This window comes from Varanus komodoensis, unplaced genomic scaffold, assembly GCF_004798865.1.
Source record: "Varanus komodoensis strain SLA01 unplaced genomic scaffold, ASM479886v1 scaffold1, whole genome shotgun sequence".
Classification (NCBI taxonomy): Eukaryota; Metazoa; Chordata; class Lepidosauria; order Squamata; family Varanidae; genus Varanus; species Varanus komodoensis.
The window spans coordinates 93,888,305-93,904,526 of NW_025335268.1; the positions used below are offsets into that span (position 1 = coordinate 93,888,305).

Consider the following 16,222-nt stretch of genomic DNA (forward strand, 5'->3'; position numbering starts at 1 on the left):
CTCATCAATGGCACCATCTCAAACTGGGGAGAGGTTAGGAATTTGGATTTACTCCACACTATTTGCTTATGAGAAGTTGCAGGCTGAGAAGGATAAGGCTGTAGAAGAGAAAGGTCTTCCAGGCACAATGCAATACGCTCTTTTTAAAATACATTGCCCTAGCCATCCAGGTCTCTTTGCTTTTCTCTTTCTCAGCATCCAAAATTAACCCAGAGCATCTTTTAGCTTCCCTGTCTTAGCTACAATTCCATCCAAGGAGTCCATAAGAGACATTTTTAGTGTTTATCCTACATAATGCACAGGACTCCAGTTCTGACAGAGGAACAGTCCTGTCTGAATCAGCCTCTGCCAGCAATGAGAGAGAACAGTCTAGCTTCTCAGACTACTGGAACATCTAATGAAGTGTTTTAACACATAAACCCTCCTAACATGCAGGAGAAAAATAGCAAAAGGGCTACCAAGTGACCAAATAACAGCAGCTGCTCAATAGCAATATCAATGCTTACCCTTATGTTTTAGTTTCCACATCCTGCTGCTGCATGAACCGAAAGAAATATGATTGCTATAAAAACTTGGAACCTTTAGATATGTGGAAATCAATGCCCCCAATTGATATACTGTTTAATCTTGCCTTAAAAAAATAAAAAAATGTGTGCCTCCCCAGCTGTTTACCCATCAAAGAACTTGTTATATGCAGGGGCTCAGAACAGATTCCTGTTTCTTGCTGTGTTATGCAAGAATTACATCTCTGGACAGGATCATTTTATTATAATATAGAAGCCATTGGTCGTCACTAATGCACGGGGACCAGGAGAACAGGAGCAGATTAGATTGTATCCCTATGTACCAAGCATGGAAATCTTGAGCAAGAGTCAGTACGACAATTGAGTTCAGCTGATACTGTAAACGTCACAAGCTGGGCTTCTGAGCCAACAGAGGAAAATGTTGTGTAACACTATGGCCTTATTCTGCGAAGTGTTGTACCTGAATGAGCTAAGTTTCATGCTGATGCTGTAATTTTAAAATTAAAACTGATAAATATATATCAGTCTGGAAAATTTCAGTGTGAAAGGAAGACAACATGCAACTACTTTTTCTGTCACTGCTAAGAGATAGTAGCTGGGATGTTTAGCATGTTTCATTCACTTGTCCAGCTGGTTGGTGATAAAACACCTCCCTCCACTATGCATATGGCAATATATGATGGAAGAGTTTTCCATTTATTTTAACATAACTTTACCCCACTTTATCAACCAAATTATTTCCAAGAATTCCCACAAATATGTAAAATATTCACATGTGTAATTAAAATGTAAATTATGCAGATAATGAGAACAACACAGCAGTCAAGGAAACAATACTAAAAAGCAGCAAGCAAATCCAAGCAATACAGTCCTCAGTTAAAAGGGCCAGGCAAGCAACCTGGGCCTGAAACCCACAAAAGAGTGGGCACCAGGGAGACAAACCTGAAAACTGGAACGCCATTACGAGCTTTGAAGGAATACAGATGTGCGATAAAGAGGCCCCAATCTGCAATCCTTCCCATTCTGAAGTAGTCTAAATTTGATTGTCGACATCAGACATGGAAATACTCAGGCCTGGGGACCACTTCTGAACCTCGAGTGACCCTAATCCGGCCCTCTCGGGCTTCTCAGCTAGCCATATTTTTCTCAGTCACTGACCATTTGGCTATTGTGCCGGACTTCCTATTCCAAAAGGTTGGAATGTGTCCTTTGACTTTGTAAGAGGCAGTCAAGAGGTTTATGTTAAAAGATACTGCTAGACTATCTGTGCAGACAGTTGTTCACACAGAAGACACCTTTGAGTCACATGATAGCCAAGCGTGAATGCAGGAGAGAAAGCAAGCAAAAAGTGGAAGGAGCATGTGTGCACACACAAAGATTAATGATGTGGTCGTCAGCCATCACGGTCTCTAAAAATGGCATATATACAATAGCCAGGCATGCAGAAATCAAGTAAAAACACTGACGATCTCTTCCTGCTTTGAGAAAGGGTTAAGATACCCACCAAACCTGTGAGAGTGGGAGCAGCACTTTCAGAAGATTGAGGCAAGTGGGCAAAACACACTGATTTGTCCAAGCCCATTCCCAAGACCAGGTGGAGGTTCGTTAGTTCATTCGTATTTATTTGTAGCTTTTCTATACCATCCTCTTACCAAGAGTCTCAGGTTCTTCACAGGGCAACGACCGAGAGAGCATCTCCCAGAAACCCATCATGGTTACATCAAATTTCATAGCACCTTAAGCCAGGCAAGCTGAAAAGGGATGCCAAGCTGGCAGATGGTCAGCCTATGCTTGAGAATGGACTGGGAGATCCAAGTCATAATGCAACTGTTCATAATGTGGAGCATCTGTAACATGACTGTAAGGCAACAAAGACCACTAACATACAGTGCAAAGGAAGGTTATAAACATTTGAAGTTTCCCAGGGGACTCACAATAGTATTTATCCTTCTGTAACCCCTAGTAGCCTCCATACTACCATTGCTCCCACCCAGTAGTAACCCCATAGCAGTTCTTGTTCTTTTAAACCAAACACATACAGATTCTCAAGTGATCATTGAATTGTAGGCACTGTCTGCCAGAATATCTGGATGTATGTTCCTGAGACTGGAAGAAATGCAGCAAAATCAACCCAGTTCCATGGATCAGGTGGTGATGTTGCTCAGGAGCTCCTGCCTTCACAGTTCAAGTTGGAAACATGGTGACATGGTCAGGTCAGCACCTCAGTCTTTATGCTCCACCTGTAAAATGGGAGTAACTACCACAGGGTTGGTGTGAATCTCAAGAATTAAAAAGGACCAGAAATCACTCTGTACACTTAAAGTGCTGCATATATAACAAGAACTAATTGCATCACAGGGTCAGTGAAAGATGAGTTCAGCAGCACAATCCATGCCCCATCAACATGGCATGTACCCGAAATTCGACAAACAAGTGGAATCATCACCACAAACAAAACTGGTGAATCCAGAGTAATATTGCAAGGGAGTTTTATTTGAAAAACCATGAAGTTTGAAAAATATTTTCAGTTTCTCAAGGGAAATAAAATTCCATATAAAATGCATGGACAAAAATATTTGGTACAAATATTCATAAAAGGGTTACTGTGAAAACCCTCATAGTATACAGCCATGATTTCCCACACCCCAACAGCCAGCCAGCAATGAAAGGAAACTAAGCAAGAAAAAGCACTGCTTGGATAAAAGACCATCCATTATGCTTGTACCTGGAATATTTATTAATGTGATTCAACATTTTAAATAAGACATGGAGCACTTCTCATAACAACTTCTTCAGATATCAAATCTCCAAAGGAAGGAGAAAGAACCAGAACTGCTACCCAATGTTTCTGCAAAACAAGCAGCAGGGGGACAAAAAGCCAGACGTTTTTGGAATGAAAAAAGGAGGCATCAGATCAATAAATAGGTCAACCCAAGAGCTCTCCACTATTCCAAGTGAGGTGGAGAAGGATTAGAGTTCTTTCCTGGATGCTTGCTAGCACGAGGCTGCCTTGAACATCTGCATCCGCCATCTAAGTAATGTAGTCTGCATGGGAGAAAGAACTCAGGCAACCAAGCATGGTCTGCAACCACCCCTGTAACCGCGCACCTGATCACCTGGAAAGACTAGAGTCCTGAAAACACTGTAGGCCTCACCGTGGAGGTCCTTCTACTTTTCCAGACAAGGTTCCAAAATCGCAGCAGCCCCATAAACACTGCGGTCTCCAACTGGGTTGCTCAGTTGGTGTTCCTCTGAGGGATGGGAAGGTTTTCATGGAGATACTTCATACTCCCTTGCTCAGAGAAGTCAGACACAATGTGATTCTCTCCTCTTAGCAGCCACTTCGTAGTCAACAGGCCCTCAATTCCCACGGGCCCACGAGCATGGATGCGTGATGTGCTGATGCCAACTTCAGCCCCTGCATGGATAGGATGGGAGAATTTAGTTCCAAGCTGGTGAGAAGCTGAGTGGAAAGAAATTCTCCAGTGGTGGAAGTCACGTTTTCCCAGTCACATCCTTCCACATTTTAAAATTCTCCCCAATACTCTCTCACCCTTCTGCACTGCATTGTAAGTCCTATTGGTTTTTTGCCCTGTCCTTCTCAAGGCTTCCCTCTTTACACATCAACAAAGTGTGGATTCTTTTTTTCAGTGTAGTCCCATAATGAAAGCCTGGAAGCAGTTAACTCATCTGCACCCAACCAAGTAATTTCTTCCGAAGTTTCTTTCCACTAGAATTACCACCTTGGGTTAAATTTTCAGCATATCCTGATTTACCCACATGCTTCTGCATAGGTTCGTATACAAGTTGTGTCCAGAAAGTAATGAGAATGAAGTCCCTGTGCTTGAGAAGGACTCTGTGAAGGGAGAAGCTGGCCAAGGTCACTTGGGGTGGGGTGCCAGGAATACCTTAGAACACTGATCAGTTGCATTGCAGCCCTGTCGAGTCGAGACATTCCCTTCTGTGACACCCTGTTCAAGTGCCTCGTGTTAAGAAAAATCAAGTGAGTTTGGAACAGCGGTACGCAATAAATTTCTGCGGGTAAAAGTGCATCAGAAACTTTGGAAATGGTGAGGAAGGCATATGGAGAAGCTGTGCTATCATCTGCACAAGTGTACCAAGGGCACAAGTTGAGATCAGCTCAACTTGGATCCTTCATCACAACAAGGATCACAACAACGCACCAACAATATCACAACAACACACCAAGTCACAGTGCTTTGCCTGTCAGAGTGTTTTTGGCTGAAAAACACATCATGGTACTTTCCCATCCACCCTACAGCCCCAATTTGGCTTCTTGTGACTTTTTCATCTTCCCAAAGATGAAGAATGGTTTGAAAAGACCCCGTTTTGGCACTGTGGATAACGTCCAAAGGGCCACTATGCAGGCTCTGAACGCCATCCCACTTGAAGACTTCCAGGAATGCTATGAAGAATGGAAAAATCACCGGAAGCGCTGTGTACACTCACAAGGTGCATCCTTTGAAGGAGACGCAGTTCAATGGTAAATTTTTAAAATATTCTCATTACTTTCTGGACACAACTCGTAGGTTTACCGGCTTCTGCTACTGATCGCCTCAACTATATCTTGCCTGCAACCCATCCTTATTTGGGGATCTTGATGAGAGATGGGAGAAACAGGAAGGCTCAAGTTCATCGAGATCCTCTAAAGTTCTACCTCAAAGTTTCGCCCAACTCACTCTCACTCCCACTCTGAATTGCAAGCCCTTTTCCCTTTGTTGAAACAGGAAAGATTGTCTCCTTTTAAAGTGCACACTTGAATGCCCATTGGACAAGGCATGCAAATGTGCATTTTTAAAGTGCTCATATTTCTAAAGTACACATCATGTGAATGAGCATCTTCTTGGGAACACACAATCTTTTCCTGCAAAGAGTGTTCATTAAGGCAAATTCTGGTCCTAAATGGCTGGATACAAAATTCACATGCGTCCCTGAGCTCAGCTCCCCTTATTTGTCACCAAGGCCTTTGTCCCAACTTAAGTTTTTAGCTGTCAGCCCCAAACCAGTCAGAACTCCTTTTAGATCCCTCAAATCCTAAAACACCTTAAAGCTTTTTAAGAGATCTTAGGCAAATCTCCTTAAATATTCTTTCAAAAAGGCTGGATCTGTATTAAAAAGGCCCAGTTTCGACCTCAGGCAAGCATTTTCATTTGGCCTCAAGCAGCATGGAGCACTTGGCACACGACTTTACCTAGTCCAAAGCGATAGCCATCCGAGAAGCGGGTGCTGGCATTCCAGAACACACAGGCACTATCCAGGTGCTGGAGGAAGTACTCGGCTGTTTGCTCTGAGGGAGGCAAAAGGAAACGTCTCAACACACACATGGCTTAACAACCAAATAAGTGCCAGATGCAGCCAGTCAGAGACTATTCTGTTACAGCAGGCCTTTGTCAAGGCCTTTATTATTCTGTTTGTTGTTTGCCCATTGATGCACATGTTGCAGGGAAAGCGAGGAACAAACGTTTTATTGCAAAGACTTAAAAAGGACCTACAACAAAACACTGTGGTGCGAAGTGCTCCTGTTCAGAGTCCAGCCATTCATGGCATCTTTCAGATGCTTCATTCCCTCCATCTTGTCCCTCCTGACCTTCCATCTGCACCCCATCAGCTGGCCAACTTTCTGCAACCACAGAGCTGTTTCTGGGGGCTCAACCTCCCCACTTTAGGTTTTTTGTCTAAGGACTTGTTTGTATTTGTACAAACGCTGGGATTTTCTCAAGCCTGCTGATCCCTGCTTTCATGTATGCATGATTATAATGCTTTTTGGCTACAGAAGGAGTTGCATTCTATTTGCTATTAGTACAATGCTTTGTACAATTCTCCCTCTCTTGCTTCCTCTCTTTCACACACACATGCATGGGGAGCTCAGTGTTCAGGGCAAGCAGTCCCCCAAAAGCAGAAATGGCCCTATTAGGGCCCCCTTCTGAGGCTGCTTTTGGACCATGACATCTGCAGGTGCCCGTTCTCCACCTCTGCCGCTCTGCTAGCATCAGACTGAGTCGCCTAAGAAAATCTACTGCCAGTGTGAGCGATGCTCCAGTGCCCGGGAAAGGGAATGCAGGCAAGGGAAGGTGCTGTGTGCCAGTTCTTCTGACACGGCTCGGACAGCAAGAAAGAAGACACAAACCGCAAAGGAAGCCGTGCCCTAGCAGGCCCTTTGCGTCTCAGCTGGGAGTCGCTTCAGAAGTGGCCCTCCAATGCACTCCTGGGCCCTCCAAGGCCAAGCAGAAGTCCCTTGCAATGGAGTCCACCACATACTGCCCGGTGCGCTAGGAGCGTTCGTGGGGCCACTAACCATTCTCTGTGATGATCACATCTGTGTGGGAGCTCCCGTATTTATGAATGTGCTCAATCGCATCCTGTGCACTCTCCACCACTTCAATACAGCACTCCAGGTCCCCATATTCGGTGCGGAGCGACTTCACCTCGGATGGGCTGAACGTCAGATAGGAGGCAAACTTGGGGCCAGCATGAATCTTCACCTGGCGGAAGGCAAAACAGTTCACAACACACTCCTCTTTCATGCACCCCTTATATAAAATGGTGGGAAAGGGTCATGACTCAGCAGCAGGCCGCATGCTTTACGTACAGATGATGTGGGCTCGATCCTTGGTAGGGCTGGGAAAGACCCCCTCCAACATCCCAGGGAGCTACTACCAGTCAGTTTAGATACTAAGGAGCCAGAGCAACCAGTGGTCTGACTCAGCACAATGCAGCTTCCAGAGTCCCTTCCTATGTGCTTCAATAGAAAAGCACCTTCCCCTTTCACTGCTGGAACAGCTACTGGAGCAGTTCTACCCCATATTATGGGAAGTGGCTGCTGGACACTCATAAGAACCTAAGAATTGTCCTGCAGAAGCAGATCAAAGGCTAACCTAATTCAGCATTGAGTTTGCACAGTGGTCAACCAGTTACTTATGGGAAGTGGGACATGAGGGTAACAGCATACAAGGGCATGCCTGCCTCAGTAACACTGCTCAGCTTCTTTCAATGTAGTAATTCAAGACCCTCAGGCTCTGAGGTAGTGGGGGGGGGGGCATTCACCATCCAGCCTCAAGTCCTCCATTCATTCTCCTTCTGTACTGCCTACTCCCCTTGTTGAAGAGTCACATCTCCAAAAAGCTGGGGCTCAGATGGCTTTAATGCAGACCTTTCTAAATATTTGTCTTCAATGGCTCTCTAGCCTAGGCAGAAGCCCCAGTGCCTATCCCAAGACGAGGCTGTGCCACTTGAGCAGAAGGTGTTCTCAGGAAAAGCCACCTGCTCTTCTCAGAATTGCAGAGGGGGGCCAAGCTGTCTCAAGCGACAGTCCCTCCAGATGCACTCTCGAGATCCGGAGGAGGAGGAGGAGGAGGGCAGACGGCTTTGCAGACCCAAGGTTACAAAGCGAAGGCACTCAGACAGAGTGTGAGAAGCTGCCCACCTTGCAAAAGGAAGACAACATTTCAGAACAGGGAGGGAAGGCGACTGAGGGGACAAGAGGTGAAGCAACTGGGCCCGTTAGGACGAGTCTGATATTCCTGCTCTCTAGGCCTGAAGCAGTGGAAACCACCCTGAGGGTGGAGCCAGAATCTCTTGAAAAGGGAGGGAAGGAGGGGACACTTGGTGCTGATTCAACTCTTCGTATGGAGAGACGCTACTCCCGTATCTCAAAGAGATTGTCCCTTCACTTTATGCTGTTTTGAACCCTGTAGAGCTCAAATAAAGGACTGCTCCTAAAGCTTTGTCTGAGAGGGTAAGAGACAGGTGGCTTGACAAAAATAATCCTGCTGTGTGACGAGCGTTCACACTGTGATTGGTGCACATCGCTATCCCTCAAGGACTGCAGTCACATGCAACTCACAGCAGGCGGCCGCCTTCACTTGCCTGCTCCATGCGCAACATGTCAATGATCTGGTCAAACACAGGCGTTCTCAGCAAGTCCCGGTGTATTAGCAACGTCTCCAGGGCATTGCAGGCTGCAGGATATTCACATTTGGAGTCTCTCACTGGATGAAGGACCAAGCAAGCGAGTTACACACACCTTCGTGCTACAAAGCCGGGCTGCAGAGTCCAGCGCAGGGCAGACACCCCTGCCTGCAGCCCCAGGAGGCCTCTCCCCATTCCACTTGCCCCACCCCCATTCTCCAGAATGGGTAGGTACTGTCCCAGCCTTTACAGTTTTCCCCAGTTCCACTGGATTGAAATGGCTCTCCTAAATTGTGCTTTACGCTAAAATAACTGGGAAGATGACAATTTGAGGCTCTGCCCCTTTTGTTCCACCCACCACTGACATGTGCATCCCAGGAAGCTTCTCTGAAACTGAATTTGGCCTGTCAGCTGAGAGAGAGTCAATGTCTGTACTGCAGAACATCTACAATAAGCAGGTTAATGGGAACCACATTGATCATTTCTCCCCTCACTGCCCATCACTGAGCCGCACCCTTTTAGAGACAAAAGCCTCTCTCACCTATTCTAGTGACTTTTTCAACACTGGCCTCCAAGTCCACATACACATGACAAATTCCCTCACTGTGCCCCATCACTGGGATTCCTTTAGAAGCCTTCTGGATGTCTCGAACCAACTGGGATGAGCCGCGGGGGATGATCAAATCGATCAGCTTGTCTAGATGGCAAAGGTCTTCCACCTCCTCCCTCGTATTCACCTGTAAAGACCGTGGCATTAATGAAGCCTGCCCTTAAAAGTAAGGCATAGGATAAAAGCACAGAATGGAAAAGTGAACACAATGGGCAATAAAAGATAAGAGTGCAGCATCAATTTTATGGAAGTGCCCAGTTGTTTCGTGTAAAACCAAGGACTAGCCGTTAAACATGCAGACTGTAGAGCAACCAAGTAAACATTCACCAAAAGTGGTATAAACACATTTACCCTCTACAACAGGTGTGGGGAAACTCAGGCCTGGGAGCCAACCTGCAACCTCTTGGGGTTCCCCAGAGAGCAACGCGCCTTCCCTGGCCTTATTCCCTTCCCCCGACAACCGGTCATTTGGTGGTTTCCTGGCCTTCGTACTGTTTTCCCATTTTAGAAGCCAGAATGCCTCTCCTAAGGATTACGTACTGACAATAAAAGCACCGAACCAAAATATACTGGTGCTTTTAATACTTTTGATCCGTCCCCTTGCCTTCAGCCTCCTACCACCACCACTGGAAAGCGGTTCCCAAGAGTGCTTCTGAAATGGAATTCTGTCCTCCAGCTGAAAGGGGTTCCCTATTTTTGCTTTATAGTAGCAAATGAAAAAGTCCTGAATGGCCCACAGGCTCAGATGCCAAACATTCCCAGGATCCCTGCCTATTCCTAAAGAACTCCCTGTGCTCCGTGAACCCAAAGATCTATATTTGCTTTAGATACACAACACAAAGAACAGAGGAAACATTCAAAGTTGATGCCAAGTAGAATTTAAGTCACCCAATACATTTCAGTGAGGAAAAAAGTCTGCCTGGGATGCAAACTAGAATAGAGTTCTTTTGTGACAGAATAAACTTTGCTGGATTTCTTTCTATTGTGAATTCTCTCTCAGACTTTGTTAACTCATTGTACTAGGAAACCAGCATTTTAAAAATTGGAGCACATGGGCTTTTTGACGTTTTCATCCCAAATATTTCTCGCCCTGACACCTGCTGGAAGCTCCCTTCTCTTCTGGTCCCCTTTCATGCTGCCGCTGCGTCCTCCCTGGCTTCTGTGGTCCTCTCTACTCACCAGCTGCACGGCATCCTTCACATTGTGGAGGGAAAGGGCTTCCTGAGTCAGCTGGTGAAGGATCTGATTGCTGTGAGTTGCCTCTTTGCCCCCTTTAAGCAGCAGCCCATTTCCACTGGCAATAGCCAAGGCAGAGACCTATTGGAGAGAAAACGGAGCAGGGATGGACCTTCATTAGGAAACACCATCTGCAACTACCACAGAGCTTTCAGTGCGTTATTTACTCACTTATTTCATCTTTATTAAAATGTAATTTCATGGTGTTCTGAGCTCCTTGAGCAAATTTATACTGATTCTGCAAGAATAAAATTTATAATGCTGCATACCATGCATCTGGAATCTTTGTTGACCTTAGTTACCACCCAATTCCTATAATTGCCCTCCTTACCTCCTACTATGCAGCATCAAATTGTCATGGTCCAGGCAAGTTAGGATCTCTCCCCAAAATTAAATATATGTTTTTTATTCATTCATCCCATCTACAGCCAAAAATCTAAGGATGACATACATAATAAAAACAAATACACATTATGGGGATAATCCTATCAGGACAAGACCCAGACTTTTGACTCCCTCGGGCAGAAAAGCAAACAGTGGCTCTTTCTTCAGGCCTGTGGGTGGTTAAATAGCTTTGGCATCTGAGAAAAAAGCATCCCATAAACAATTCTCAGGAGAAGTAAAAATAAATGTATCTACTATTATTTGTTTATTGCATTTATATGGTGCCCCATAGCCAAAGGGCACTCTGGGTGGCTTACAATCAAATAATAATAAAACAACAGTAAAAGCAATAGAACAATTAAAAGAGTTAACAACGTAACATCCATTAAAAATACAAAATCTAACAGTCGGCTAAAAGTCACAATAAAGCAACACAGCAATAAATTTAGGACAATATTAAAAAGCCATTAGCCACCAAAGCACCTGTTAAATAAAAACATATTTACCTGGTGCCCAAAGGAGAACCGTAACAGCACCAGGTGCGCCTCCTTAGGGAGGGTGATCCCCAGGTGGGGTGTGATCGCAGAGAAGGCCCTTCCCCAAACCATTTCTCCCCTCACTTCATTTGGGGATGGCTCTTGGAGAAGGACTCTGATTGGTCAGAAAGGGCTAAATGGAGACTGGCGTTTCCTCAGATATCCTGATCCCATAAACCAATACGTAGCAATGCACTAGCCTTTTCCGCACTAGCCTTTTCCAACAACCTAAACCAACCGCTGAAGCCACCTCACTCTGCCCAATGGACAGGACTAGCACGGCATTCCTAAAGCAAGGTGGCCCAGTGGTTAGAGTGCTGGGTTGGGACGCAGGAGAACCAGGATCTAGTCTTCACTTGACTATGGAACTCACTGGGAGGCTTTTGGATAGTCATGGACTTTCAGCCTCACGATCCAGAAAGTGCTAAGCATTACAAGGCTAGCTAGAAAGGAACAGGGCTGGGAAGGGGAAAGATCACTTTCTCTGTGCAGCTACATGGGAGAAAAGAGCATCCTGGAGTGGAGCCCTGGGGGAGGAGTCTGGGCTATCTCTCTGTGGAACTCCCTGCCTCTGGATGTCAGGCAAGCACCACAATTGTTTTGGTTCTGACAGCAGCTGACAGCGGTTTTTATTTAAACAAGCTTTCCTGAATGGGCAGCCACGGTATTATGGTGAAACTTGAGTATGTTAATTCTCTATTTTGACTGTTTTTGCTTTCTATTTATTGTTCACCGCTCAGGAATCTTATGGGCTTAAAGCAGTATATGAATGTGGTAATAAATATATAGCACATATTTCTAACCCAGTTCCACTGCCTTAAACAAGATGACTGCAAAGTAATGGGTAAGTCTGAGGACCTGTGTGGTCAACACCATAATATGAACTCCCTTCACAGCTCTTACTCTCCTTTTTCACAAACTTAAGAAGCAGCACCTTGTTTTATCCTGAAATGAAAGCTTGAGTCTCCCTCTAGAATGTGACTTCTGTTGAGCAAGTGGAATAAATGGCTTGATTCTGATTTGCACATGGGTTCTGGAGGGTTGGTGGGTGCAGAGTCCCAGCTTTTATAGGGACGGGGGAATATTACCGGAGTGCTTGAGCACAGCAGACATGTAGACGCGAGCTCATCCACTTAATCCCAGTTGCATATTTGGGCTAAGATAGTGGGGTGAGTCCATGTTGATTGCAAAGCTCTCGTGTAGTGCTAAATATCAAATGGTTGATCTGCTCATATAAAACTCGGATATTTCAAGGTGCATCTGGACAGCCATCTGAGAGGGATGGTTTAATTTGGTGTCCTGCACTGAGCAGGCGGTTGGACCTGATGACCCTCTGGGCCTTTCCAACTCTATTATTCCATGATTCTACAATTCCACTTTGTTCTCCAAGGAAATAAAGGGGGAAGCTTGCAATAAAAGTTATTTCCATTCCATATTATCTTAAATGGTCTTGCCCTTGTAACTTACCTGCGGGAGACAGTCAGGCCGGGATTCAAAGATCACTAATAAGACCCCAATAGGCACAGTCACTTGCTCCAGCTCCAAGTCCTTTGCTATTCGTGTCCTTCTAAGGACCCGGCCAACACTATCCTGTGAAGATGCTGCAATCTGACGCAGCCCAATGGCCAGGCTATTTAGCTTGGAGGTTGACAGACTCAGTCTCTTCAACAAAGGCAGGGCCAGCCTCCCTGAAATGGAAGCACATGCCAGCACATCAGGGTACATTATCAGGCTGCCAAACTCAGCCACCCAAGCCAACCGTTCAAGTGGTCCAAATTAAGGCGAGTCACAGCCTGAGAAGGCCAAAAAAAGGAGGGGGGGAGGGGGGGAGGGGAGGGAATTTGCCTCTTTCAACCTGGGCCAGGTAGACACAAACACTCAGAATAGGAAGACAGCTCTTGCTAATTTGTGTAGCTAATGAACTTGGATTAAAAAGTGACACATTATGATATATGAAGAGAGAATAACGAAATCAAAGCCACAGACCCGAAGGGCTTCCTTCGAGGCAGCAGAGCATCCTTCCATTGTGTCACAGGAAGACTGAATGGCTCTCATTCCAGGATCCAGATCTTTGAGTGGGGCAGATAATTCATGGGAAGAGGCTCAGCTGAACCAACAACCCAGATGGCCAAAGCCACCTCCATGTTTCCAGGATAAATTCATCCAGTCTGGCAGGCTCAGACATCAGCCCTGGGCCTGATGGAGAATATCCCCACTCCATAAGCAATGGGGGCACTTGTGCTTCCTTACTCTACCCACATTACCTTTATTCTCAGCTTCTTCCATATCCTTTTTGTTGGCCTGAAGAATCTCTTCTCGCTGGTCTGTCAGAAGGTCAGCAAGATGATAGATGATCTCTGCTCTCTGTAGTAAGATAAGCAAGAAGCCGCTCGGCATTTAAGTGTAACAAGCTGTTTTAACTTCATTTGACATTGGAGGCAAGAGTAAGGGACACTCTCACTCAGCGGAACAAGCACTGTGTAGGTGCTGCTCATTATTCTTTCAAATGAAAAAGATTGTATTTCATAATGATACTCAACTGGATAAGGACAGCACTCAAACAAAAAGTACTGATCAGTTTTTAAAATTAAATAAATCTTGAAAAGTACACTTACACATTTCCAGAGTGCCCTTTTTTCCCACTATACTTGGGAAAATCCATCGCTCTAAAATGTTCACAAGAGTTCATCTCTGTGTGGGGTCTACTGTTGCTCTGGCATATTCACAATGAACTGATATAGTGCATTTGAGGGCTTTAAAGTGCATCCACTGGCCAACTGGTTAGCTACCTGTTCAGGCTGCAGCGCTGCCAAACTCCTGCCTCCTGCACGAGCCATTTCGGCCTGCTGCTCCACCGTTGGGCCTTTGAAAAAAGAGCAAGGGGGAACGTCATGTCTACCATAGTGTCAGTCCCAGCCATCGCACACACTGTGGTTAGAAAAGTTACCCTTCCCCACCTGATTCATAAAAGTTGCTTAACACACACCCCAAGTTCAGAAAGAGGGAGCACACATCTCAGAAACAATTTCTCTCCTGCAAAACAGTGGACATCCATCCAATAAAGCATTCCCCTCACAGTTTTCAAGGCCCCAAATGATTTTCATTTTCCCTAGTTTCTTCTGCAGTATTCCCTAACCTTGGTATCCTCCAGATGTGGTGGATTGCAACTCCCATAATTCCCAGCTGGCATGAGCAACAGAATTATGGGAGTTGCAGACTGACATGTTGGGAGAGTGCTAAATGGGGAAGACTGGTTTAATCCTCCTAAATATTCCTTACCCTGGCTGAGTGCCACTCACAAACTATAACCCTACCTGCTGGCTTCACCTCAGAAAAAAACGTGCCGACTTTTTTTCCTTCTACAATGTCTGTGATGACATGACCAGAGATCTTGGGATGAGTTCCATTGGCAATCACTACCGAGGTACCTCCTTGGAGGGCCCACAGGGCAGCCTTCACCTACGAAGAAGAGGTTTTTAAAAATCATATTTCCAAACAAACTTAATCATGATTTTCTGCAGCTTTCTAAGAAATCAAATCATGTTTCTGTGAGACACAAAAACCAGAGGCAGCTTTCACTGTAAGTGCTTTGTAATTGTAGTCTCTCCCAAAGCCAGAGCAGGTGAAGGAGACTCCTCTACCCCCACACACAGAATTGAATCAGTATAAAGGCATCAACTGAAATCTCATCCTGCCCTCAAGCACCCCCCCCCCCCCCCATTAAAAGCAAAGCAACACGGAAGGATGCTGGACCAACCTTGGCCTCCATGCCTCCCATCCCCACCCTCGATTTTGTTCCAAACGTCACAGACTGCTGGTCTCCAGGATAAAATATGTCGATGAGCTTTGCATCATCCGATCCTGGGGGACTGTCAAAGAGGCCTGAAATGAAGGGATGGGAATGAGCAAGAAGTCCCCTTCTTCAAGAAGATTATGGATACATAATTATAAAACAATATCCTTGTATCCTACAAGTTGGAGGCAAGGGAAGAGGGGAAAAGCTTCCATTCAGCTGGCCAAGATCTCAGAACTGAGGGACCCATTTTATTTTTTCACTAAATCCATTTGAACCACCAACCAGAGTCAGCTGCAAAAGGTGCACCAACAATTCTAAAACTCTGAGCCCAGGGATTTGAGTGCCAGAACTGAATGAAGCTAACAGTTCACCATCCATTCCTAGTTATACCAAGCCTTTTCATTTCAGTAGTAAAATGGAGTACAGGAAGTAAGAACAAAAGACTAAAGTTGGGATCTCTTTCCTGTCCACCCCTGAGCTATGGCACTTTCCCAATGGCACAATCAGTATCACGTCAATTGCCAGTCCCACAAGCTATCATACAAAGGGAAAGCAGGTTCAGGATTAGAGCCCCAAAAGCAAAACCAGAGACCCTGCATGCTCCTTTTCCCTTTGGAAATTATTTCATTTGGTGAGATCTGAAGCCATTCCAAAGCTTCCCCTCAAAATCCTTTCTTCTTGACCCCTGCCAGACAAGGTACAGACTGCACTTCTGTTTGTAACAACAGAACACCCCCTCCTTTCAGGTGCGCTTTGTAAACACAGTTGGGTGCGCCACAAGCATCACCCACAGAGTTCTGGTCCAGAGCTCTTCTGAGCCAGAATTCTGCAAGGAGCTCAGAGCTGCACTATCAACTGAGCAAGAAGATAAAATGACTCTGGTACCCTCGACATCTGAAAGAATGATCAGCAGGTCAGTCTTCATTTCTACAGCCAGCCGTGCTGCTAAACTGTCGTTGTCTTTCACGCTAATCACCTGGAACACACATAAGAGCCAATCACAGTGATGTTCTGCCAGGAAGAGTTACCACCTGCCCAGCCAATTCTTAGAAAACCAAGCACACCGTGCACTATTTGTATGGCGAGGAGTCATGCTGCTTGCACTGAGTCAATTCCTGGCCTCTCAAGCAACACCAAATGCTCCTGCCTAATGCGCTGCATCCACAAGCAGCAAGACAAGCATGCCAGTGCCACCGCAGTCCATGCA

At 45.6% G+C, this 16,222-nt stretch overlaps 1 protein-coding gene across 5 annotated transcripts in view; it reads right to left on the reverse strand.

Moving 5' to 3' along the window:
• Positions 1 to 2,996: 2,996 nt before the first annotated feature.
• The window catches only part of ALDH18A1 (aldehyde dehydrogenase 18 family member A1), a 28,207-nt gene continuing 14,981 nt past the window's right edge, over positions 2,997 to 16,222 (reverse strand). For all 5 annotated transcript variants that reach the window (XM_044436120.1, XM_044436150.1, XM_044436111.1 and 2 more), the window contains exons 7-18: positions 15,901 to 15,991; positions 14,977 to 15,101; positions 14,534 to 14,678; positions 14,009 to 14,082; positions 13,484 to 13,583; positions 12,687 to 12,907; positions 10,243 to 10,380; positions 8,995 to 9,190; positions 8,412 to 8,533; positions 6,841 to 7,027; positions 5,737 to 5,832; positions 2,997 to 3,942 (exon numbers count right to left, since the gene is read on the reverse strand). In XM_044436120.1, the coding sequence (XP_044292055.1) occupies positions 3,761 to 3,942; positions 5,737 to 5,832; positions 6,841 to 7,027; positions 8,412 to 8,533; positions 8,995 to 9,190; positions 10,243 to 10,380; positions 12,687 to 12,907; positions 13,484 to 13,583; positions 14,009 to 14,082; positions 14,534 to 14,678; positions 14,977 to 15,101; positions 15,901 to 15,991 (1,677 nt within the window). In that variant the 3' untranslated portion in view covers positions 2,997 to 3,760. The remainder of the gene's footprint in view (positions 3,943 to 5,736; positions 5,833 to 6,840; positions 7,028 to 8,411; positions 8,534 to 8,994; positions 9,191 to 10,242; positions 10,381 to 12,686; positions 12,908 to 13,483; positions 13,584 to 14,008; positions 14,083 to 14,533; positions 14,679 to 14,976; positions 15,102 to 15,900; positions 15,992 to 16,222) is intronic.